The sequence below is a fragment of the Anguilla anguilla genome, chromosome 16, assembly GCF_013347855.1.
Source record: "Anguilla anguilla isolate fAngAng1 chromosome 16, fAngAng1.pri, whole genome shotgun sequence".
NCBI classification, from domain to species: domain Eukaryota; kingdom Metazoa; phylum Chordata; class Actinopteri; order Anguilliformes; family Anguillidae; genus Anguilla; species Anguilla anguilla.
The window spans coordinates 28,847,936-28,874,245 of NC_049216.1; the positions used below are offsets into that span (position 1 = coordinate 28,847,936).

At 50.6% G+C, this 26,310-nt stretch overlaps 1 protein-coding gene across 3 annotated transcripts in view; it reads left to right on the forward strand.

Annotated features, from left to right (window-relative positions):
- gse1 (Gse1 coiled-coil protein) overlaps positions 1–26,310 on the forward strand; it is a 285,225-nt gene that overhangs the window by 90,372 nt on the left and 168,543 nt on the right. Inside the window, exon 1 of one of the 3 annotated variants that reach the window (XM_035395069.1) lies at positions 6,909–7,124. The exons of the other annotated variants lie outside the window; for them this stretch is intronic. Coding sequence (XP_035250960.1) covers positions 7,076–7,124 — 49 coding nt within the window. The 5' untranslated portion in view covers positions 6,909–7,075. Of the gene's footprint in view, positions 1–6,908; positions 7,125–26,310 lie in introns of those variants that run through there. 3 annotated transcript variants of the gene reach the window in all.

Here is a 26,310-nt window from a genome sequence, read left to right on the forward strand (position 1 = left end):
TCCCCACTCCCTCCACCCCACCCCATTCCCCACTCCTCTCCCTCCACCCCAACCCCTCTCCACTCCCTCCACCTCCCACACAACTCCCTCCACCCCACTCCACCCCACACCTTCCACCCCCCCTCCACTCCCTCCACCCTGACCCCCCTCCACGCCCTCCATCTTCCAAACCACACTCTCCACCCCACCCCCCCCCCCCACTCCCTGCTCTGCTCCTCACTCTTCTTCATTACTCGCCCGTCAGCTCATCCAAGCCCAAAAAATGCCCCGTACGCTTTGGTGTCATATGCAGGTGTGATTCATGTGCAAAGTTAAGGGTGTATTTGTAATAAGACTATCACTAGGCCCTTATGCTCAAAACTAATGAGCCTTGTGTTTTTATTTATTTATTTAACTGAAAATGTTCTTCCTTTTGGTGCTGGTCATGTAACAGCTTGACGGGCAATTAAAGAAAATGTTTTCCCACTTAATTTTAGGTGCTTCTTTGCAGGAAAGTGTTGTTCTGACCATGTGGCTAATGCATTTGTGTGACCCAAATTTTTTACCTTGGGTCAACTATGGACTATTCAAGGAAGCAGTTAAACAGTAGCTTGCTCTCTGTTTACATTGGATGTTTTTGCATACCCATCTGACAAGAAAATCCTAAAGAGTTAGAGCACACATCTGCAAAAAAAAGGGTTTGGAAGTAAATATGTAGAACAAGGTTTCCATTGGTTATTTCATGGTACTTTCAAGGCATGCCTGTTTAATATTGTTCTACTTTGTCGCTATAGAAATACGTATCTCTCCAAATGTCAGGTTGTGGATTAACGAGCTCAAATGATTGTCTGTTCATTTCTTTTCATCAGTGCAAATAAATGCAAAATACGTTTTTTCTTCATACATGCATTTTATATGTCATGCAAATGTGTATCTACATGTTTCAGGCCAGTGAAACCTTTTTAAACGGGAATGCTAGTGTCTTTGAGATATAGTCCAGAGCCATCTAAAAAATTATGCAAATCAGCAAGAACTGTCTAACGATGTCCGTATTGTTCATGGCCAGCGAACATGATTAACCAGTTTTTGCATATCTTCACGCAATCCATATGCAAAATATGAAGGGAAGGAGACAAAAATGTATTTGCCGGCCATATGTGGTTAATCTTGGCAATAATAATTATTCAGCATACAAATAATTTTTGCTATGTTCAAAGGTTATGTTGAACGCAACGCTGCAAATTATCATACATGAGTGCTTTGGATGTTATCGTGCACCATCTCCAAACAGGCACACATCTACGCATCAGTATATGCGTACCAACTGTGACGGTTCAAATGTGGTTTTGACCTCCAAAGAAACAGGAGGCTTGGAAGTCTAAAGCCGTCATTTCCGCCCAAACTACCCGGAACTTTTAGTCCCAGGAACTACTTTTCGAGGAACTAAAAGGTTCCTTCAGCCCATTGTTGGCTGCGTTTCCACCGCGGTCTAAAGACCCACGAAGATTAGACAAATTATTCCACTGACGTATGTAAAACATCGTCGGCTGTACCAACACATTTTCTGCAGACAGACACACCATGTTCTGTTCTACTACGCAGGCATTTCCGTGGCTGTTTAAAGTGAAACTGGGTGATATTTGTGATGTGCGTTGTTTTAATGGCAGTAGGATGACTCAGGGAGCTGCGGGATTTAAGCAAGCGTCTGGCTTAATCAGTGGCTCTTGAGTAAAAGCTTCTGTCCCTTGAACTGTGATAACAAGGTGTTTCGACATCCCTCATCTTACTTAATACCACTTCCTGTTTCATTGGAGCTCCCTGACACCGCTGCTCAACACTTTTTCATCACCAGGCTTCCAGTCTTTAATTATAATCCCTCATGAAGAGTAATGCATTGTGTTGACATAGGACACCGTGTGCCCTATTTGCATGAATGCAATTTATTGTCCATTTTACGTTGTTGGCACAGGTATACCAAATGGTTTTACAGATCCAGGCCACGGGATCATTGCTGTACTGAATATATTAGATACGAAGATCTGCTGTATGAGGAACGGTAAAGAGAGTAAAAAAAAACAAAGGGAATCTTGATCTTCTGCTGCGTCGGTTGTTTAGTTTTACATTCGAGGAACTTTATTATCCAATGTATCGCCATCGCTGCCTTCTTCTGTAAAACTTCAGTTTCGTGTCGGGCCAGCTTGACATTCACATCTCCCGTGGCAGTCGACAGGAGATAGCTCGCACGGAGGGTTCATTTTTCTTTACCTGTGTGGGAAGGTAAAACAAGAAAAGAAGAAAAAAAAAAAAAAAAAAAAGATTTTGTTTTTGTACTTACTGTAGATGGTTTGTCTTTGACCAGACTGATTGTATAAGCACAGTCCCCCCAGGGCAGTGGTGGTACGCTGCTGAGCTGTGCTCACATGAGACCGCTGTGGCGTCTTGTCTGTGCGCGGAGACCTGGTGTCATCGGTCCAGTGACGGGCGAGCTTGTGTGCAGCGTGAGGACAGCGATGCATTCTACCGATGCCCCTGGCATGGTCATGACTTTTTGCATTGCGAAAGTTAATATATAGCGATGTGTTGTGATGTAACTTTGTTGTGGTTTGTTGTGTTGTACCGTAGTGACTGGAAAGCACTTTGGCGTAACTCCTGTTGTTTTTAAATGTGCTGTACAAATAAAAGTGACTTGACTTGACTTGACTTGACTAATAGAATGCATATATTACTGTATGTCTACTTTGCAACGGCCAAAATTGAAAGCCTGTAATGCAATATGACCACATTCTTCTCAACACACGCAACACCATGGTGATAATTTGACCTTTGGCACGCAGGATAAAATGGATCCAAACGTGTGCTTTGTCTAAGGGGAAATCCGTATGCATATTAACTGATTTATGCATATGAATTTATATTCTGTGTGTGTGTGTATATAAACCTTAGTCATACGGTATTTGTCTTGGTTAAGACATTATCAGTTTAACTTTCTACTCTGTTGAATCACTTCCTTGTCTTATTTCACACGCACATTTTAATTTGCTTGGTTGCGCAATCTTCAAAACTCTACCCAGATACTTGCTAGCTGACTAATTATTTTTGTGTAATTTGTTCAGAAAAAGATTTCACAGAGGAACATTTTCCCCAGTGCAATATGTAAACTGGCGTGTGTTTTAATGTGTACTGAAGGGTGGGCCTTAGTTGTCAAATTACGGTACTTGTCATATTCAATAAGTCTAATTTAATCGGGAAAGACTCTTCTGCTGTGATGAAACTGTCAATGTGAAATCTGACAGCTCTGCTGTGATCTGCTTAAAAGTGCTATTTTTAAACATAAATAATTTTCATTTCTTGTACCATCCAGTGAAATTCTAGAGCTAGTATTCATTACTGTACATCAGTATCATGAATCGCACCAAGTTTATCATTTTTTGCTACTCATTTTTCATTCTCATATTTTTACAGTTACAAAAGAGAATAAATGGATGGATGCTGTCAGTTTTTATTTATTCAAGTTAGCAGTCTTTCTGTCATGCAGATATTTTACTTTGTGGTTAGTTTTCTTAAATAATGACTAAGGTTTGTTTGCGAAGGGAAAAAAAAAACAACAACTGGGTATTAATGGAGCCCTCTTTTAAAGTCGTCATTGCAATATGTCTTCATGTAATACTGTGGAAATGGCATTTAACTGGAGGTAATGGAGAATATGAGCAGCATTTCCCTTCTTAATATTGGAAGCTATTTGCTTTATTAGAATGGACCACTGAGGCTCATGTCAGCCTCGTGAATGTCTTCCGGATGGGACGTTGAGGAGGGTTGAGTATGAAATTACACTAAAGCGTGACCTATAAAGGCCGCCCCCCCCCCCTCCTAAACCCCTGCCCCCCCCCCCCCCCCTCCTCCTTTGATGTGACTGCTCAGGCCCTGGCATTGGCATGCCATATTATGACCTACATGTTCCTGAGTTGGAGCTCCTGGCCTAAGAGATCATGTCCATGTCAAGATTGCATATAATAAATGGAAGGCAGTCTGCAGAGGGTCTGTTTTGCCCGGGGGCTGTACTGTGACCCCTCCCCTCCCCTCCCCTCCCCTCCTTGTTTGTCTGCCTGTCCGAAAACCCAAATTGAACCCCCGACCATCGCTTGGCAGCCCATCAGGCCGTGTTTTTCACAAGGGTTACGAGACGTGCAGACTCTGTATTTATCTTAACAACAGAGCATGACCTCACACATGGAAGTGTAGCCCCCGGTTTGTGTTCCAGCATATAATCACACGCGTGTGACACAGTGACGGCTCTCACTCGGACGTGACTTATTTCTTTAAGCTTAAACCAGCGTTTGTGAATGTTTTTGAGCCGGTTTTGACGTCTTAATGAGGTCACAGGTTGCTGACGGACAGCGCTGTGGGGAGGAGAGAGCGGGAGAAAAAGAGGGAGGGAGGGAGGGAGGGAGGGAGGGTGAGAAAGAGGAGCGTCCCCTGAGCGGTGCTCCGTTGCCCCGGCAGCGATGGCCGCGGGCGAACCTAACGAGGCCGGGGCTCGTGTGTGTTTGGGCGGAAAGTGGCCTGTCTCTTCGCATCAGGGCCGAGGAAACGCACCCCAGCGCGCAGTTCTTCTTCTCCTCCTTTTTCTAAAAAAAAAAAAAAAAAAGTCTCAATGCCGTTCGGCCCGCCGCCCGCGCGTGTACGCATCATCGCCGGGGCCGCCGGCCGCATCGACCCGACGGGCTGGTTAGCCGGGGGCGCCCCCTGCAGCGAGCCGTCCGTGCGTCCGCGGGGAACGGCTGATTCGGGGCGATGTGATGCGATGGACACCCCCCTCGGCGGGCGGAAGAGGAGCCCGCTCGAGCCGGCCTCACGGAGGGGGGTGCGCGTAGCGTAGCGTCCTGCCTGTCCCCGTCCTGCAAGGTTCACGGGCCATTTAGTCTTCTCCCATTGTGTGTGCGTGCCGCTGTACTTCACATTTTACACGGCAAGGCGCGGCTCCCGGCGTGAGCTGGTACGCAGAGTACGGTCCATCATCGTGCCGCAGCTTCTCCAACGCTATCCGGTAGCATATAATACTGAAAAAGATTAGGTGGTCCGGAAGATCCGGAAGATGCAGTGAATGCCCTGTGACGCTGAAGCAGCCCCGGGGATACGCTCTCCACCAGTGGCTGTTCATTAAGCCTTCACCCAATCAGGTCACGCGCCTGAAAGGGATTGTGGGTAAAGTATAGATCACTGCCCCCCCCCTCCCCCCTTCCGAGCCCACAACCGGGGGCAGTGATGTATGCTTTACCCACAATCCCTTTCGGCTCTGCAGGGCCCCCGCGGACCCCGTGACACCCCCCCCCCCCGCTCCCCCCCGAGCCCAGAACCGGGGGCAGTGCTGTATGCTTTACCCACAATCCCTTTCGGCTCTGCAGGGCCCCGCGGACCCCGTGACACCCCCCCCCCCCGCTCCCCCCCGAGCCCAGAACCGGGGGCAGTGCTGTATGCTTTACCCACAATCCCTTTCGGCTCTGCAGGGCCCCGCGGACCGCGTCGCGGTGCGGATGAGGAGACGCCTCACCGGTCGGCGTATCGTTAGGCGTGCGTCCTTTATCCCGCGCGGCGAGCCGGACGAACGCGAGGATCTGTCACGTGTCATATTCCGGCTGCTTTATTTTCGTCCCCCTAGAAAGCGTGGAGACGGCGGAGCGACGGGCTTGATCTACCGTCCACCCTTCCCGCTCGCCGCGCTCGACGTCGGGCCTGCCAGATGCAATATCCCCAGATTTAAGCTCTAATGCGCTGTCAGTTCGCGGCGGAAGCCTTTTTGATTGACCAGCTTTCTCCCAGGGGCCTCGTGAATCAGGTCCTCTGACGGCCTTATTTTTTACTTCCTGTTGAACCGCGGCGGGGAAACCGAGAGGAGAGGAGACAGAACGTTTTTTAATTTGCGTGCGGGGAGCGGGGAGCGGGTTGGGGGCCGTCGAGCTCCTTCTAGCAATGATTACGCAAGCACCTTGACGGTGGGGCTGGTGCTATCCTGCCCGTGCCTATCTGCCGTAGCTCTTTTGGTTTCCGTGTAAAATGCACTTCGCTCTTTGTAAGTCGCTCTGGCTAAAAGCGTCTGTTAAATGACTAAATTGCAAATTGATTGCTATTGTGAAGCTGGAGCCCACACAGTCTGCTCCTGGGTGGCACCGACAACGTGGCTCTCCCCCCCTGTTCTGTGAATTGAGGTGGGGTGGGGGTGGTGTCGGGGGGAGTGGGGGGGGGGGAGGCTCTGCACTATTTGTAGGCGTCTTGCTGGGAAGCGAGCACTTCAAAGCCCTTCGTGTTTTCATTACTGGTGCTGTTATGCCGAAGCTCTCCCGCTCCACACTTCGAAAAAATTGTTCCCTGACTCATCCCAGGCTCCCACCAAGGATTTGCCTCATTTAACAGCTGCAGACTACCTGAACGTTTCCGAGCGCTCGAGCCGTTCAGCTCTTCGTGTTTCGCTTCGTATTTTTGTTTTCCGCCTGACTTTTCTGTCAATTAGAGGGGAAGCGGAACTGGAAACGCTTTTGGTCTTCAGGTGAATAGATTAAGCCGGCCCAACGGAGAAGTTGGACTGCTGTGCGTAACGAGTCCTGTGTCAGACGTCGAAGACAGAAAGTGAAACCCCCCCCCCCCCCCCAGGGTGGCTATGGCTATGGTTCAACCCGCAAGCATCTCTGCTCCGTCTCCACATGCTCACATCCTTCAGGCAGCCACGGTGAGAAGGCTGTTGTCATTCTCACGTTGTCGTTTGGGGGAAGTCACAGTTCATGTGTAATGTGTGTAAACCGCGCCTTGCTTTCAGTCCCTGGGTGAGGGATTGGAGGAGTACAGGACTTAACCAGTTGAAAAAAAAAATTTTTTTTAATAATAATAATGTAGAGAGGAAATTTTTCAAATTCACAGCGTGAGTAACGTTGATTCTGAACCAGGAAGTAGACGGTGGCGAAGAACTTTTACAGTCGCGGAGGCTGATACAGTCACTCTCACACCCACCCTGACACCCAACATGTGACATCACTGCACTGAGGACTGTGGTGTGTGGTACTAGTGTGCCGTTGGTCAGCCGGAGCAGGCAGAAGAAGAAGGTGTGATGGAGGATCACAGGAGACTGAGCGGCTGGAGGAATCAGCGGCACTTTGGTAGGGCTCAGCTTCTCCCCCCCTTTCACCTCCTCCTCCTCCTCCTATTCCTCCTCCTCTGCAGCGCTGTTTCCAGGGCTTGTGTTTGAGCGTCACGTGACCCTGCCGTTGTTGCACAGGCGATAATGCCGCCGCCGCCACCGCGCGGCGTGGAGCTAGGTGTGATGAAAGACTCGCGCCGCTGCGGAAATATGGCGCCTTTCAGCGTCCTGCAGTCGCGCGCCACAGACAGACAGCCCGGCTTCCTTTTTAGCAACGTCCGCGAAAACAAAAACAAACAAAAAACAGAAAAACAAGCGTGGGCACTGCTGCTCGGGCGTCGCACCAAACGAAAAAGAGAAATGATTCGGCGTTACCGACCGCGGTGCTTCTGCCTGCCGGAGGTGACATTGGGGAGGCGGAGGGCTCGCCCTCCAGCAGGTGTGGGGCGGGGAAAAGCTGGCCTCTGACTTCACCCAGGGGTGTTTATTGGGGCCCGACTGCAGTGACCGGAGCTCTGACGCTGGCTACCTGGGGAGAACCCGAGGACAGGTACGCTGAGTCAGACTCACAGGCGCTCGTAGTCAGAGCCGCAGTCAGGGGCTGTGAGTAAAACAGGGGAGACTGAGACTGAGGAGGAGGAGGAGGAGGCCAGCGCTGTACTCCACAGCAGACCTCTTTATCCTTCTCTGCCGCGAGTGAGCACCTGCTGGGTTTCGACGGCCCCAGTGAGGGGGGAAGGTGAGAGGAGCGCGGTGCCGGCCGCCCACCTTCTGCAGAACGCCGCCCGCTCGCTCGCTCGCTGAAACCGGGAAGAGAAAGCGCTGATGACTCATAGCGGCGCACGCAGCGGCGCTCCATTACCTCTCCAGAGACGAGCAGGGTCAAGTTCGGCTTTCCCGCAAGTCCCCTCCTCTTTCTTCCTCTGGAAACATCGCCCCGTTGATGATTTATTGCCCCCAGCAGTGCATGCTGGGGTAGATGGGCTCCCAGTGTAACGTCAGGTGGCTGCTGGTGGCGGTACAACTCAGCCCTGCGTCATCCCCCCCCCCCCCCCCCCTCCATATACTAAATTACATTTTAACATTAAGCAGACAGTCATATGCATAGGTTAAGTACCTTACTCAAGGGTACAATGGCAGTGACCCTGCTGGGAATCGAATCCACGGCCTTGGACTTACAGGACGTGTTCGCTGATCATCGCACTGCGCTGCCGCTCAGCCTAAATGACTCACTGATGGCCTGGAGTGGCGATGACCAGCTTTTCAAAGGCAGTACTGTGTGCGCCGTATCGGTGGCATAGATTCCATCATGTGCTTTTTAAAAAATCTGCCTGAAAGGATGCGACAAAAAATCGCCTGTTCAGTAAAGCTGAACGTCCTTCAAGTCCGACACTTATTAAGGTTATTGCTTTAAATGGAAGGATTGTTTTTATTTAATTCACTATTTTCTGATGGCTTTCCTTGGCTCGAATTTATCTCACTGAATTCCACACGCTGTTGGTCTCATTAGCTTTCCGCTCATCGTTTTGAAATGGCTGCTGGTGTTGAACCTCCACAAGTGCTGAAATTCTGAGTGGGCAATCTCTCCATTGCAAATACCCACAATAGGAGCCATTGTCTGAATTTGTGAGAGGTAATTGTGCGGTGTGTTTGCACGCGCCCGCTTTTAAAATTGGGGAAAGTGACCCCGACCCGCTCGGAGAATGGCGGCAGACGGGCGGGTCTGAGCGCCGGGAGATAACCGGGCTGCGCCGTTTGCTCGCGGTATCACCCGACGCCGGGCTCTTACCGCAGGAGCCGGTGAGCCCTCTGCGCTTCCCATGACGCGGAAACAAAGTGAGGAGATGCAGCCTCTTAAAGGAAATTAGCCCACCACCACCACCACCACCACCACGCCCAGGGTGAATGATCCCAGGGGACAGGGGGGTCGGAGGGGGGGTGGTGGGATTCCGCTGTAGTCACGGCAGAACCGCAGATCAGGCCTAAGCTGGAAGTGAGAGGAGGGGATGAGTAACTCATCACCCCGGATCTCACACTGTAAGGGTGGCAGCGGGGAGGGTGGGCAACAAGTGACAGTGAACTGTGGCTGCTGTGGAGATGAATAATGGGGTGGGGGGTTGGGGGGGGGGGGGGGGGGGGGGGGGGATCTGAGTTGCCACGCGGGACTGGCAGAATCTCCCGTCGCTCTCTCTCTCGGCTGAGCGCCTCCTCTGAGCTGCCGCTGTTCCTCTCGTGGCACTGACAGGCTCTCCGAGCGAAGGGGAGCCGGAGCGAGGGGGAGGAGCGAGGGCGAGGAGGGGGGGGGGGGGAGAGGGGGAGCGAGGGGGAGGAGCGAGGGCGAGGAGGAGGAGGGGGAGAGGGGGTGGGAAAAAACATCCCAGACAAATTTTTCTGCTGCAAAAAAAAAACGGCTGGCGAGGCTGCGGGGCAGGGGGGATTAGGCAGGAGACAGTGGCTTCGGCTCCACGCCAGGGTCATTAGTCTCTCGCAGGGAGGACAGAAGGTTGTGCTTTAACTTGCAGCAGAGGGAAGGAGGGGGTCTGGGGGGGGGGGGGGGGGGGGGGGGTGGGGGCTGGGGTGCAGATTCGGGGCACGGGGCTTTGTGCGTGTCAACAGTGACAGCGGCGACATCAGCAGAGATAACCTCAGGCCTGACTCTGCTCCAAGCCCCCCCCCCCCCCCATACTGGAGGACTGGGGGGTGAGTGAGCTGATCCGTTATGCAGCTGCTCCCACTGCAAAGTCACCGCTGGTCCCGAGCATCCTCACCGGCACCCCACAAAGACCACCCAGTCGGGGGGGGGGGGGAGGGGGGAACGGGGAAACTTAAGCTTCCCGAACCTGCACTGTCTTACCCCACCTCTAAATTGCTCCCTCTGTCTTTTCCATGTCATCCACTTGGGGTCCGAAAGATCAGAGCTGCCCGCAGTTCCCAGAGTTCCCTGCCCCCCTCCCCCCATAACCCCCCCCCCCCCCCCCCCCGCCCTACCCTGCCAGGCCCCGGCACTCCGCGTTCGGAATTCTGCGGCGGTGGTTCCGCTGGCCTGGGGCGCCGCGCCGTGCGGTTACTCCTGGTTGGGTTGGACGGCGCCTCGTTCCAGGCTGACTGGTCGCCCGCCTGCGCGGCTCCCGGAGGTGAGGGAACATTCCACAGGCTGCCCGCAGTCGCTCGGGGGAAACGGGGGGGAAACGCTTCCAACGAGAATACTGCCGTACCGCCGGGAAGCCCTCCTGGAGGTTTTTCACTGTTTACTTTAAAAAAAATAAAAAATAAAATACGGTTTCTTGCCTGGAGCCAAACGCCTCCCCCCCCCCCCCCCCCCCCCCCCCCCCCCCCCCCCCTTCAGTCGGCTGATTTGCGTTTGGCGAAACGCTCGTTTAAAAAACCAGAAACGAGGTGTAATTACAGGACTGGCTCCGCTCGTACGGGGGAGTTATCCCGCTGCGTTGTTTGCTCGTGCCGCGGCTAACGTCGACTCTGTCTCTCGTGGTCAGTGCGGGACTGTGCTGTGAGCTCCAGAAACCCTTTCAACTCGGAGAAACAAACCCCGTCGGGCTTTGTGTTCACAGCAAGATCAAACCATTTATGAGAATAAACATTTGACCCACGTGACTTTCTGAGTGTACTGAGGGTAATAGCTTGTATTTTCAAGCCACTATTAGGAATGTGAATATTACTCAGGAACTTCTATATACCGTATGACTGCTGTTTATCATAGCACTAGTAGTGATAAGATGTAGTAGTAGAAGTACTGTTGAATGTCCTCCTCCGCTGATTGGAGTTTATTCCTGAAGGTTGAAGTGCCTTGTTGAGAGAAATCGGAGAGCAATTTAGAAGACATCAATATACTGTGCACATTTCGTAAATGCTTTTCTCGTGCTGCTCGTTCAGTTAGAAGATTCTCCACTTTTAGTTTGATTTGCTGAGAGTTGACCTGGACGATAGGCAGTTGCATTCTGCTAGCTGCAACAAGTAACTCTGCGCATCCCCAAAGCCCTTCAGGTGGTAGTTTGTAGACATCGCTTCGTTGCATGTCACCTTCTCAGGTTGTGAAACGGAATGGCCTTCTTTTAATATTTCACCTCAGACCTCCCACATTCTCCTGAAACAGGTGTTCAGCCTGGTCCCTTGGGGCTCCCCCCCTGTGACCCCCGGGGTCTGGGGTCGGCTGACCTACGACCCTGTAATTGGAAACGGCGAGCTCTGAAGGGGTTTGGCGGCCGTGTGAAGTGGCGAGGAGGATCAGGATTAAGGGGGCTGCTGTGCGATCGGGCGCTATGAGGCTTTTTTTTTGGCCGCCATTGTTATTTACTGGTCCGTGGGCTAGTGAGGGAGGGCGGGCTGAGAGCAGGGACCTCGCCGCCGCCGCCGCCGCCGCGGAGTTAACCCTCCGTCCGAGAGGCCCGGCGCTCTGGAGCCTGAGAGGCTCCGTCCCAGCGGGCCGCGGCACGGGCTGGTTTTGGCGGGGCGAGAGCCTCGCCCCAGGAATGTGCTCGGAGAGCCCTGCTGGTGAGGGGGGGCGGGGGGCGGGGGGGGCAGGGCTGGGGGCGGGGGCGGCCCCGTCTCTGACTCCAATCTGCTCCAGTGTGTTTGTGTGGTTTCCGAGGTCACGTGTGGAGGCTTTGGGAATGTCAACGGCTGGCGGTCTGTGTGTGTGTGTGTGTGTGTGTGTGTGTGCGTGCATATGGGGTGTGTGTGTTTGTGTGTGTGTGAGAGAGAGAGAGAGAGAGAGAGAGAGAGAGAGAGAGGGGAGAGAGAGAGAGAGAGAGAGAGAGAGAAGGAGAGAGAGAGAGAGAGAGAGAGAGAAGGAGAGAGAGAGAGAGAGAGAGAGAGAGAGAGAGAGGGAGAGAGAGAGAAGGAGAGAGAATGTGCTCACGTGTGTGTAGTCAACTTCAGTCTAACTGCATCCAAGTCAGCCTTTTGAATCGGCGTGAGCTCAGCATTAAATCAATTAAACACTTTTGAGAAAATGGCAGCTGGTTTGAACACCACTTTGTTTGGAACAGGAATGTCAGTCGCTCCAGTCATGCTGGTGTCAGAGACCTTTGATCCCTGTGACACAAAAGAAGGTGTGCATTTAGAGAGGCTGGATAGCGCTTTCTGAGCTCTCTCATTCTCCTTCTCAACACAACACGGTGAAGTGATTCCTAAGGCAATGATGACATTACTGTGATTGTGCAGGAAAAAGCTGTGTGCTCACTCAAAGAGAGTAAGACAAAAATACATCGTAATAGGAAAATGGTCTTTGGTCATGAACAACCTTTGTATGTAGCGTGGGTTTTGCATTTTGGCCTTTTTGCATAGGGCTGTTTGCAGCTGCATTGCAATTGGAGCACACCCCTAAGTCTTCTCTAAACATGGAACTGGTAACCAGAGGGGGGGGAAAGTCAACTCAAAAGCAGCTTTTCAAAAATATTTTTTGTAGTTCGCATCTGCCGTACGGCGATGGAAGAAGCAGCGATGGCCTGAGGAGGCTCTGTGCAGTTTATCTAACACTCTATAGTGTGGTGTCTTACTCTCCAGGGTGTTGCGACTTTACGCTGACTTCAAACACTCATAGGAAACTCATGGAGAGACTGAGTATTAACAGAATCTGTCCCAAACACGTGATTCACAGTTCTGAATATACAGCTGTAGCACTGGTAGTTGCTGCAAAACCGTGTGAACAAAAATGAGAACTACTGATAAGGATTAAGAATAGAGATAAGAGGTACGGTGTCTAAGTCATTCTGATTCTTTGGTAAGAAAAAGGAAGTCAGGTATGATTTAGAATTTTTCCCTCTTCCTCTATGAGGGTTTCTCTCGTCTAAGCCATAGAGTTGTGTTTAGAACTTCTGCTTTTGTGGTGATACCAATTTAATCCCCCTATCTTAGCTGAATCAACCGACCGGTGTTTCAAACAGTCATGTGACTTTAACGGCATTTCTGAGGCAGGCTGCCAGGGCCTCCAGGGTGGGTCCCCTGTGTTATCACCCACCACAGCGCCCTCTTCAGTTTTGGAGGACACGTTGGCGTTTCTGAGAAGGGGAACAGGGGCATAGCTGCAGCAGTTTGGTTTGGTCAAGAACTCTCTGCACAGAGCCTAGGGTGGGCTCATTCACATGTTATTTTTCCCTACCTGATAGATTAATACCGCTGATTGGCCAGAGATTTAACTTACCTGCTGTCCCAGCTTTAAATTCAGTCCCGATTAGAGGGAAAGAATGAAAATGAGCTGTACGACCGGTGCCTCGAGGGCCAGATTTCAGTAGCCCTGGGCTAGGGAGGCAGTGTTATGCTGAAATAAACTGCATGAAGTACCTGTTTGCATAAAAGATCCGCGGAGACTGTGACAGTTAGATGTGACGACAAGTTAAATGAGGTTATCATACGCACTTTCATACTGAATCCCATCACGGTGTTTCTCTGGGTTTTGAATCTGAGGATGAGTCAGCCGTTTCTTTGTCCACGCCACATTCTTTGTTCAAACTGAATGCTGTCCACCAGTCATAATGTCATTATGCTGGTATGTGTCCTGAAATAGACAAATGGAGCTGCAGACCCAGGCTTATTAGCATGGAAAGGCACTACAAAGTGAACACACACACACACACACACGCATACAGAAGCGTACACACACACACACACACACACTCACGCAGATGCATGCACACACACACACACACACACACATACAGAAGCGTACACACACACACACACACACACACACGCACGCAGATGCATGCACACACACACACACACACACATACAGAAGCGTACACACACACACACACACACACACATACAGAAGCGTACACACACACACACACACACACACACACTGCTATTCTGTGTATCAAACAGGTGCAGCCGCTGGGTAAGACAAGTCGCCTCTCTTAGCTGCAGTAAACAGTTCACAGTCACCAAGCATCCAAGGCTTCTCTTCCAGCTTTTATCTGTCTTCTTAAAAATGGATCACTGCTCATGGAGGTTCATCTATGTATTGGTTTGTTACTTCCAAAGCAATAACTTTTTTCTATTTTTCTTTTTTTTTTTTGGATAAGGCAGGCAGTGAACATCTCATCATTAGAATTTTTCAGTAGAACGCTGGGGAAATGTATTTAATTAGGTTATGAGATCTCAACACTTTCCGCAATGATACCCAGACCCAGTCCCGTCTTCTAATGACTGCAGTTATCATCACGCTGACTTTAATGGCTTCACACGGATTTTAATAATATCTTCGGTGATCGCCTGCCTCACACTGCATATGCTGCTACCAACACTCCCAAAACACTTTCAAAAATAATGAGTTACCTCTGTTTCTTAATAAGTAGAATTTAACTAAACTGCATTAATTAAAGCAGTGACAAGAGTGTGTTTAGAGTCTTTTCTCAAGTGTGTTTCGTGCTTTGATGTTAATCAGTTTCTTGGATTTTTTTCCTTTTTTTTTTTTTTTTCTCTTCTCATGGTCTTAACTCATGGACATCGCTGATGAATTCAGTGTAGAGCTAGCACATTAGACGGGATAATTTCGTCGCCTTTGCTACTTTTGCGTCACACTTTGTGCCTTCTGCTTTTAAGGATGATGTAATACTCAAATAAAAGGTGTGGTTGCAAGAACATTCAGTGTGTGTCACATTTCTGAAAAATGAGGGCTTGTTCTTGTAAATGCAGGCAGGTGATGTTCTGTCGGCTATCCCCAGCTGTCTGTGCACATCCAGAAGGCATCTGTTCCTCTGTAGTGTTGCATTTGTATCGTATCTTCATTTAAAAAGCTCCATCTCAGGCTCTCCACGTCCCTCCTGCACAGGACCATAAAGCTTTTTATTTCCTGTTTGGGTGTATAATCAAAAGGAATTTTTTTTCTTTTAGCATTGGAAACAAGGCTTTTCCATCCATTTGCCGCGTTCTCATGTTTCTCTGTAAACAAACTTTATTGGTGGTTTTCACCTCACAAATCCGTATTTATGGAGCCCTGGCATTGCAGCTGTGTTCTCTTGTGCCAGTAGAGGTGTGTTTAAAACTGAATGCAAAATTTCATTCTTACATGGAATGTATTGCATGTAAATAAAATAACATTGGAAGTTGTAGCATGTTGAAGCTTGTAAGCTATAGGTTCTTGGTTTGAATCAAGGATAAGACTTCTGTGTCCTTGGGCAAGGTACTCTGCATGTGTACAGGTATAGTGTCCATGTGAGACTGTGTGAATGCATGCAAATTGAGCATTTTGTTGATTGTGAAATTATTGAAAATAATTGAAAGTTGTACCCCTCTTTGGGCATGCACAGTGGCTGAATAAAATGTCCTCCGTTTGCCTACTATATAGAATCCACCATCTTACAGATTTTTATTTTTTTGTTGTATCAGTAGCTCAGTCTGGGTTATTTGATTGATAAAAGGATTGTGGGTGGTTAGAAGGCTAGAAGGGACCGGGTTGGAGAGGTTGGTGTATGAAAGTATAAAAAACGAACGAAAGCCCCAACAAGCACCATAAATCAATATCGGATCAAGGGTCCAGCCAGAGTAAATGCGTTTACCACCGCCCGAAATCCCCCACTCCCCCAGCACCTCCACCCCCCCCACTGCCACCCCTGTCTGGCACGCGTCTGTCACCTCTGACCCCCGAGACAGTTTCATTTTCGTGTAATTCACCGCAGTGACACCCGCATCCCTTCTCATTTCTGCGCAGATTGGCCCGAATGCCAGGTGCCTCTCCGCTCGGCCTACGCGGTCAACGCCGCGGGACGTCCCGAGAGCGTAACCGCGGGCGACCCGCGTTTATGTACTACACCCGGGTCTCCCCGGCAACCTGAACCGCTCCCAGGGCTCGAGCATTAGTCAGGAATTTAAATAAAGTAACTGCGTTTAAAAAGGGCTGCTTGCTCAGTCTCATACTGTAAGGTTCCTCTCAGCTCCAGGCTGTGATTGGCCCTAATTCAAACATTAAAAAAAGGGTTCCGTTTCGCCCGCGGCAGTTCCCAGGGTTTTTGACCGTAAAATTTTCTTTTCGGGGGTATCCCCTTAAAAACAGACCTGTTCTCGTTTTTATTGGAAGCGGCCAGGTGTGTGTGTGTGTGTGTGTTCTCACGCGCGTCCGGCCTGGTGATGGCTCGTCGTGTACGGCGTGCGGGGCCGTTAAAGTGGGCTGCTAATGTGCCGTTTCCTCTGCCGGGCCGCCCGGTCTGCCAAAACAAACCTCCGCACCTGCTGCTCCCCGGCCCAACGCGTGCGCACGGCCCAGGGGGACGCCCCAAAACAGAGCCCAGCTACTTATTACAGGACCTTAAACACCCCTCTCATTCCCCTGGATAGCACTGCTCCTACTGGCGTGTGCGTTTCTCATTTCATGTGAGAAACTCCTCTGTTTCAATTCTGAATATCGATTGATTTCATTGATCCTTCGCTGTCCCGTGTGCGCTTTGCCTCAGTAAACTAGCGTAAACAAACCACGTGAAAAGCGTTATGAAAATACTGTCCGCGTCTGATTCTGAAGCGGTGCTGCATTTTTGCAAAAGTTCTATCTGCCTGTAGTTGCGTTTCCGTGCCTTAGCGTGCGGCTGTTAACTCTTACGCCGACGCGAGGATGGTTCCCATCGAAATAAAATCAATTCGGATGCGAGCGCCTCGACTAAATTAGCTGCTTCGTACCTCACCCGTTCTTGAAGTGACTCTTTCAGTTCTGCAATAAAAAATAAAAATAAAAAAACAGGCTTAATCGCGTATCTGTGCTGTGATGTGTTGCGGTGGCGCTTTTGTTCGCGTGAATGCCTCGGCGGGGCCTGTCGCCGATGCGTTTCGCGCCGCCCCCGCCCCGCGCTGCTGATGCGCGTCGACCGCACGTTAACAGGAACCCGCCTCGCCGCGCTGCCGCGGTTTCCTGCATCTTAATTTAGCCGCCCGGCGGCCTTGGCGGGTTCCGCGTTAAAGGGGGGCGAGCGCTCGGAGCGCCCCGCGTTCCACCGCCTCAGATCTTCGCCTCAGAGGCGCACCTGACTAGATTTCGACGCTCCCTCGTCTGTGGGAAAGTTCCACTTCGAAGGGCGAGAGGGAGCCTCAGACTTCCTCCGGCTCTTCCTCGGGGCTGCTGAGATGACGCTGTCCTTTGACCGCGCGCAGAGGAAGGACCATCGCGAGGGTCAGAGGAGAGATCGCAGGTGTGGCTTCTCCGGTACAATGCCGGCAGTGTGCCTGCGGGGTTCACACACGGCGCCTGGTCACGTGACCAGGGTAGTGGAGTGTGTTCCTGCCGTTCGGCCAGCACCTTTTTACAGGCCCGTGTGTGACTCAGTGGACCTGCGTCACCTGCCCTGTTGTAATCTACACCTTCGCATCAGAATTCCTCGCGTCTCTTCGCCACATCTGACCTTTCTGCTCTCCGCACGTGTCTTTTTATTTCGTTGTAACCTTGCAGGATTCTCTGACGCCTTCAGAACCTCGCGGTGACGCTGCAGAAACACTGACGCGTTGCTTCAGTCTCCCGTTAACGTTGTGAGAAGGTTAACCGTCGGCACTACTTTTTTATACTCTCTGACCCATGCGTTTGCGGGTTCCTGCAGCGATGGAGGGCTCTGTGAGCATGCATGCATGTGTGTGTGTGTGTGTGTGCAGGTGTGTGTGTGTGTGTGTGTGCATGTGTGTGTAGGTGTGTGTGTGTGTGTGTGTGCAGGTGTGTGTGTGTGTGTGTGTACATGTGTGTGTAGGTGTGTGTGTGTGCGTGTGTGTGCATGTGTGTGTGTGTGTGTGTGTATGCATGTGTGTGTAGGTGTGTGTGTGCGTGTGTGTCTGTGTATATGTGTGAGTGTACAGTATGTGTGTGTGTGTGTATGTATGTATGCATGTGTGTGTAGGTGTGTGTGTGTGTGTGCATTTACGTGTGTGTCTGTGTATATGTGTGAGTGTACAGTATGTGTGTATGTGTGTGTGTGTGTGTATGTATGTGTGCACGTGTGCGTAGGTGTGTGTGTGTGTCTCTGTGTGTGTGTACGCGTGTATGTATAGCACAGCTTGGGCCACTGCAGTTGTCTTTCCCCTGCAGTTTCAGCCAGCCTGGAATGAGTGTAATCCCAGCAGCCACACAGTGAGGAGCTCTGTGGTGGAGGGAAGAGCAGCCTCTGTATGCAGGTCTATCAGGACGATTAGATGCTGGAACTCTCTTATCTGGCCCCTCTGTCAGGTGTGGTCTCACTGAACAGAATGCTTAGCAGCATTATCTGGCACATAAACACTGGACAGTGATACCAGTGCAGTTTACAGTCCTTCAGCTTTTGATGGAGCTGGAGCTTCCAAGGAGCTTTGCACTCATATAACAGGGGAAAATAAAAACTGCATGTTTTCTTGTATTTTACCTTTACTTCACTGTGTTTCTATGTTTCTTAAATTTGAAGATGTATTTGGCTTGGCGATTAATTCTATTTAAACATAAATGTGGTGCTGTGACTAATTGTATTCAATGCAGTTGTCGCCTATTTTTGATAAACTGTTAATTTAAAAACACACCTGTTGAATTGGAAAGTCCCTGTTACTGCGCTGGACATGTTAATACTAGCCCTTGTATTCTTGGCTACTCAGGAATACAGTATGCTACTCTAAATTACTAACTGCCTTAAGCTGTAGTAAGCTACTGTTTCAGTCCATATATTTGTGTGTCCGTTTATAAACGCTGACCTGATTGTTTTGTTTTTGTCTGACTAAAAATAGAAGCAGGGAAACGGTATCTGCTGACTGATAATTGGGGCAGGGTAGCGGATTTTCATCCATGCGCTAGGTACTCCTGATTTTGACAGTAATGGTGGGCGAGCGGCATGAAAGGAGAAGGGCGTGATCCTGACGGCATCGGATTGTCCATTAGCTCCGCTGTGGCTGCGCACACGCACGCGCGGGCGAGCGGGCAGGGGGGCGGGCGGGCGGGGCACGCTCCGTTTGGTAACGGGACGGTGTGAGCGTGTCTGCGGTGCCGTGCCGTGCCTGTGGTGGGCACGGAGGGTTCCCTCGCGTGAGGCAGTCGTCGCGGGGCGTCTGTCTCCGCGAAAAAGCCCCCCGACCCCCCCCCCCACCCCCCCCACCATGCAATCGCGGCTCTCCGGAATTCGCCGCGGTTTCCGCCGACTAAGTGCTTTTCCTTGTAGCACTCCAGGTGATTCCTCCTGCGTGTCTTTAAAAAAAAGAGGACATGAAAGTCCACGCCGGGATGCTTGTTGATGCTCGACTCGGTCCTTTCATTTTCGTCTCTCTCTCTTTCTCAGCCCTCTCTCTCCCTCAGCGGATCATGCGTGATTATCCCCGGCTACTCCTGCAGGTGATGCTGGGATGCGTGGAGCATCCCGCTCTATAATCACTCTTCTCTCTCTCTCAGTGTTAATTCTGCGTCGCACGCTCTGTGAGGCTCTTAGTCTCTCTGCTTAAATGTTTGAGCGGTTGATACCCTGCCGCCGGCACCGCGTGAGGCGAAACGGAACAACAACTGGAAGCTTTTCAGCGGCCCTCCCACTGTTGCCACAGCTTCTGTCTGGGGTGTGTGCGGGTGTGTGTGTGTGAGTGTGTGCGTGTGCGTGTGTACGTGTGTGTGTGTGTCTACGTGTGTGTATGTGTGTGTGTACGTGCACGTGTGTGTGTGTGTGTGTGTGTGCATGTACGTGCGAGTGTGTTTGTGTGCACGGGCGCACGTGTGTGTGTATGTGTCTACGTGTGTGTGAGTGTGAATGTGCGTGCAGGTGTGTTTGTGTGTACGGCACATGTGTGTGTGTATGTGTCTGCGTGTGTGTGAGTGTGAATGTGCGTGCAGGTGTGCTCGTGTGCGTGCATGTGTGCCTATGGTGTGCCTCTGAATGTGTGCTGCTGCTATTTCTGTTTGCTTGCGCATGGATTTATGTATCTGTGTGTGCATGGCGTGTGTGTGCACTTTGTTTGAGAGTTTGAGACTTAAGCTCTACCGTGTCACTTCCTCATCTTGTGACAGCAGCATGTCCTCCCCTTCTATGCAAATATTCTTGAGTTAGCATAGTTCTGTGCAGACTACTCCCATTCCAGGGAAAACTGTGTGTGTGTGTTTTCGTTTTGTGTGTCTGTGTGTGTTTGTGAGAGAGAGAGAGCAAGAGAGAGAGAGAGACAGGGACAGGGGAAATGATGGTAGAATTTTTGTAAGGATTACTGGTGAGATATAGAGAGTCTAACACCAGCCACAAATGTCTTTTCTTTTCATGGTGAGCACTACACTGCCTGACCACCAGGGGGAAACTCTGAGTCCAGACGCTGCTTTAGCACAAAATGCTTCTCCATCTGTGCTGGAGCCCCAGACAATAGGCCTGGGGGAGAAAATGAGTGGCTTCTCTAAGGAGGTGCAAAATTCCTTGGAGCCAGGCAGATTTCGCTAGTCCCCCCACAACAACCCCCCCCCCCCCCCCCCCTCCTTCTCTGAGGTTTCTACTCAGAAATGTCAAATAATGCCCCGCCACATGCTGTCCCTCTTTGCAAACAGGATCCTTTTATTGAAGGCTGAGTCTGGCTTGCTGCTTTTCAGATGGTCTTCTGGATCACCCCAAAATCACATATTCTTTGCTCTCCGGCGGACTTGAATTCCCTGCTGGTAGATCCCCTTTGTTAAATGATATTTGCTCCTGAATAATTCATCTTGGTCACTAATGTATTATTCAAGCACACGTTAAGTAAGTGCTGCGCGCATACGTTCAGCCCTCTCCCTTGTGTTGGGCCTAAATAAAATTAGAGTAATGTCCCATTCACAAAATGCTTTCCTCCCCTCTCTGGAGCCTAAAAGAGTATTAATGTTATCATTACTGTTGTGGATTTTATTTTTATGAATCCACTGGGGGAGCTGAGTTAATTTGACCTAAAGCCGTGTGTGATTTTGGAAGTAAATTAATTAAATTAGCCTCTAAATGTGGACAGTAGGCTATTACCATAATACTTTATTTTTTATTTTTTTAGCTTGCTCCGTTGATAGGATCAGCATTAAGTCTCTTAGCGCAGATGAATTAGTGCCGCGGAGGTCTGTGGAGAATAAGCAGGGATTGATTGTGACGTGGTTTTAAGCCGGTGCACTCTTTCCGCGGTCCTCCCTGGCTCCGAGTGGCCTAATGGAAACCAGCTGGACCGAGGAGCCGGCAGACGCAGGCGGAGAGGGGGGGGGCGACACATGATGGGGGTAAAACAGGAGTGACGGCGGGGCGAAGGTCAGCGGCTGGGAAATAAAGCGATCCTGGGTGCCGAAGAGACCAGTTGGCGGCCTTTAAATCTCCCCGGTGTTCGGTTCACGTCTGGTCCATTTTGACCGGCGTGCAGAGGAGACTCAAAATGGGAGCCTCCACCCTCCGAGCCGAGCGAAAATGCCTCTACTTACTGATGATATTATTCGCTTAGAGCGGGTGCTTCACCGCTATCCAGGGAAGCAGTTCTCTCCTTTATGTGCAGTCTGCTTATACAAGTAGATATGCCTTGGAGTAGATACAGTAAAGTACCCCAGTGCTCGAGAGTGCAATGGCAGTGCCCCAGCCTGGATTTGAACCCTCAGCCTTCCAGTTAATAGTTCCCCGGCCCCGTCTTACATTGTTACATTGTCATCACAGGGGACAGCATTGCTTAAATAACACATTTCGGCTGCAATCGTTTTGGAGTGTGCAGTTTCTCAAAATCTGACCTAGAATTACAGTGCTTAGCACACCCCAACCCCCACCCCCCAAACCGCTTCCCCCTACCCCACCCCTCCCCCCAACACTGCTTTGATGGGTCCTAATTAGTTTGGCTCCAGCATAACTCATTACCTGGCACTTTAACACAAGATCCATCAAGTCCAGTTCAGAAGTTCCCAGAGAGGCAAATAAATTTGGGGGGGGGGTTATGCTGGGGGAGGAGAGAGGGGGGGGGTGCTTTTAGAAACCTCCCTGTCCTTGGCCACCATTAACTCCCAAATGGAGCGACCTTGCGGGTCTGGAAGCCGGCTCGCCGCTCCCCCCCCTGCCCGCACGCATCAGCGAGCCGCGGGACGGAGGCGAGCGCTCGTTTAGGCAAATGGCGTGTGTCATTCCGCGTGGGGAGGCGGAGATACGGCGGCGCCGCCCGGCCGGCCGCGGGATGGGATTCAGCGATGCTTCGCCGCGGCTCGCCGCGCGGGTAAATATAGCCTCTTTAGCTCCGCCGCTCTGCTGGCCTGATGCATATTTATTGATGATTATACAGTGTACCTGTTCTCTCCACAGCTGTCATTTTCCACCGTCTTGTCAGCGCGGGCAGGCAGACCGGCCCGATCGGCGACTGTAGCTGAGGAGTCTGCACTTCTGAGGAGCCACACGGGGCTTTGAAGTGCCGGCTCCCCCCCCCCCCCGAAGCTTCCCAGCCATTGTCCCTCTCATTGTACTGTAAATTCCCCGCTTGTAATCTCCACGCAATGCATCTCTGATGCCGCTACTTTGTTATCCTGGCTTTGTAAGGGGCTGGCGTTATGGGGTTGATCCTGAGTGATTTGGACAGCTCTCCCTAACGGAGATGGATGGGGTCAGGTGTTGGCGACTATTCATTGTGAAGCGCGGTAATTAGGCCTGGCTGTGGATTGGCGGCGTACTGTACGCCGCCCGTTCTCCCCGGTTTCTATAACAACACGATGCATATCTGTGGATGGAGGTAAATATAGATTAGCTTTATTCATAAGTGTGGGGTTCCTAATGAGTTTCCCGTGTGCAGATTGTACCATGTGACGCTGTGTATGTAATGGACGGTGGGGCTGCTGTTGCAGTGAAAGAGATCTGTGTGATTCTCAGAGATTCATACTGTTAACCATGGGTGCCCTATTGCCTGTATCTGGCTGTAGTGTGCTTTAATTGAGGGGATGAAATGGCTGTAATGGGCAATGCCTCAGTTTTCACAGGGCTGGGTGAAGCCAGGCCTTCTTTGCCATATTTTTTTTTGTATTAATCCAAAAGTGAGTCACCTGACCCCTCTTGTGCACTTAGTCTCTTTTTAGGGATGTTTGTGTTGGTCTCAGGGGAATGGGGTGCATGTGAGCAGACCCTTGCTCCTGCAGGTGTGCACCTGGCACCTAATGCCGACCACCCAATGCTACTTTAACGGATGAGAAATGGGCAGGTTGCATTTTCCACAAGCCTTCCTTTCTCTCTGTACCCCTGTGTTTATCGGTGTGTGTGTGTGTGTGTGTGTGCACGTGTGTCTGTGTTTGTGTGCGTGTGTGTGTGTGTGTGCACGTGTGTCTGTGTTTGTGTGCGTGTGTGTGTGTGTGTGAGTGTGTGTGTGCACGTGTGTCTGTGTGTGTGTGTCTGTGTGCGTGTGTACGTGCGTGTGCGCACGTGTGTCTGTGTGTGTGTGTGTGTGTGCATGTGTGCATGTGTGTGTGTGCGTGTGTGCATGCGTGCGTGTGTCTGTGTGCTTAAATGACAGAGAGAGAGGGGAGCCTAGAGCTGCAGTCAATAAGTATCAAAAATTGTTCTTTGTAGATGACTGATATTTGTTGTCTGTGTGAGGTTCTGATTTCTTATGCAGTTTCTAAAATGTCTTTTAGAAGATGACAGCATCATCCATCTACCCCAACTGCGTGAACAGAGCTTTCAAAGTGAAAGAAAATGAGAAGCAAGCTATTTTCTCCTTGGCAATCTGCACATTTTTGGGTGAAGACTCAAATCCTTGACACAAGGGGAAAAAAAAGAAAAATCATGACTAAGACAAGCTTTTAATTAGATGACTTTTGCCACAGGGCAGTGAGTTTTAATAGTGGTTTAATTAATTAGGTGCTGTAGACTAGAGGGCGATTCCTCGTAGTCCTGAATAATTATGAAAATATGAAGATTGAGAGGCGTACATTCATATTCATGTGAAATTAATTCTAGATAAACAGCTTTTTCCCCAGCTCATCTTCTGTTGTGTAAAGATTTTCTGGTTTATTCATTAGAAAAGGAAATGCAAATTACTGTTTAAATACAGTTAAATATGTTTTTTTCCAGTGCTCTGACATGCCATGAGTTTTCGTTTTTGGATCGAGTGTTTCACCCTCTCTGTGACATCAGAGCAGCACTGAGTCCGCTAATGTAGCATTTCTTTCTTCGTGTATTTTACCAAGCACTCTTTGCTGTGCTGATGGAAAAGTGCTATGTGAATAATTACATCATTAGGTGTATCTAATTTGTCATTTGGTTGTTACAGAGGCAGGTTTAATCCAGGCGGTACCAGCAGTCTGCTGTATGTACTGCTCAGTGGGTTTTGGGAAAAGTTGCGGGGGGAAAAGAAAACAAGGAAAATTTGCCTCAAGCGTTGAATATAGTCCTCTGCCCTCCGGTTTATCTCTTTCATTGCAGACATTAGCCCATGGCGTAGTGTGTCCTTTTGTGGTTCAAAGGCAGGCCGCCACACCCTTTTTCCCATAATCCCTCACCTCAGGATGACGCGACATCACACAGTGACCTCTGGGGCCAGAGGTCACGTCTCCAGAGAAATTCCTACTTCATATATTGAGCCACATGGTAGGGGCCACAGTCCCCGCCCCCCGTTACCCCACATGATTAATGGTGCGGGCAGAGAATCGTGGGTATTTTAAGTAGGGGAGATCATTTTTTTAAAAAGGTTATCTACCGCTTAGATGTCAGTGACCCCTCCCCGGTCCTATCGTCCCATAGTCGCTCAATCAGTCAAGCCTGCTGCTGGGAGAGATAGGGCCAGTGACAACACGACCTCTATTGATTTCCCTGTCTGTAAAACAATGCCACCCTGGCCTTTCACTGGATGAGACTGAGAGTCTCAGTAAACACAGGAGGAAAGTGCTGCTTGGCCTTCCCACTGAAACCGAGCTCGCCCCGCCATTACCACAGAGAGAGAGAGAGACACCGCGGTGCTCTGACCCACTCAGGAACACACATATGCTCTCTCTCTCTCTCACACACACACGCATGCTCACACACACACACACACACACACACGCACGCTCACACACACACACACACACACAAACACACACACACACGTGCACACACACATACACACAACAGACGTGCACGCATGCACGCACACACACACATACAGGTACACACACACAAACTCACAAACACACACATGTGCACATACACACACTCACACACACACATACACACACACACTCTCACACACACACGCACGCACACACACACTCGTAAATGGCACATGCACACGCGCACACGCACACACACACACACACACACACACATGCACACACACACGCAGAGACAGTCACGGCTCTGCTCTGAAACCTGATAACTTAATGGCTTGTTTCAACTGTCCTTAAGGGCCATCAGACCGCAGGCGTCCGGGTGACAGCTTTATTGGCAGGACGGCAATGTCAGAGGAATCGTTCGCTATTTACCGCGCCGAGGCCGCGACTTTGCGAGGAGACAGTTAGCATAAATTCTTATGAAAGATCCGTTATCACTTCATTGAGCTGAAGGCGGGGCCCACCGAAAGCTATGCAATAACACACCAGTGCCCAACTCTGCTCAGCGTGCCGATACATTAGATAGGCCTCGCCTTATTTATAGCTGAGTGCCATCGCATTACAGGACGCCAACTTCTCTCTTCCTCTTTTTTTCTTTTTTTTTTTATATATCCCGCCCTCCCTCTCTTCCCCTTCAACTATCATTTAATTTTATGGGGAGCTCTAAAATAGGGGCATATTATTCCCGGCTTCTTTTATTCGGGGGGGGAGGATATTGATGTCCGCCATAAGTCATGCCCGTCGCGGCGTTGCCGTGGAGAGGCGCGTGATGAATGGGTGACGGTCGCTGCGCGTTTGAGCACCGCTGCGGCGGCGGCGGCGGCCCGCGCGGGTCCCGGCGCTCGTCAGCATGCAAACTGCTCGATTAGGGGAGGAAACGGGGCATGTCTCTCTCTCTCTCTCTCTCTCTCTCTCTCTCTCTCTCTCTCTCTCTCTCTCTCTCTCTCTCTCTCTCTCTCTCTCTCTCTCTCTCTCTCTCTCTCTCTCTCTCTCTCTCTCTCTCTCTCTCTCTCTCTCTCTCTCTCTCTCTCTCTCTCTCTCTCTCTCTCGGCCGCGCGCGGACAGCGGAGAGGGATGGTGATGGCTGCTGATGGCAGGGAAGGGTCTCGGTGATCCCTCAAGGAGAGAGAACGGAGCCGCGCCGTTCCCCCCCCCGGGGCGCGTGCGAAGCGTCGGGCCGCCATCGCTCGGCGGCCGGACGCCCGTTTAGCTGTTCCGCGGGAGAGCGGGATTCATTCGCTTTTAA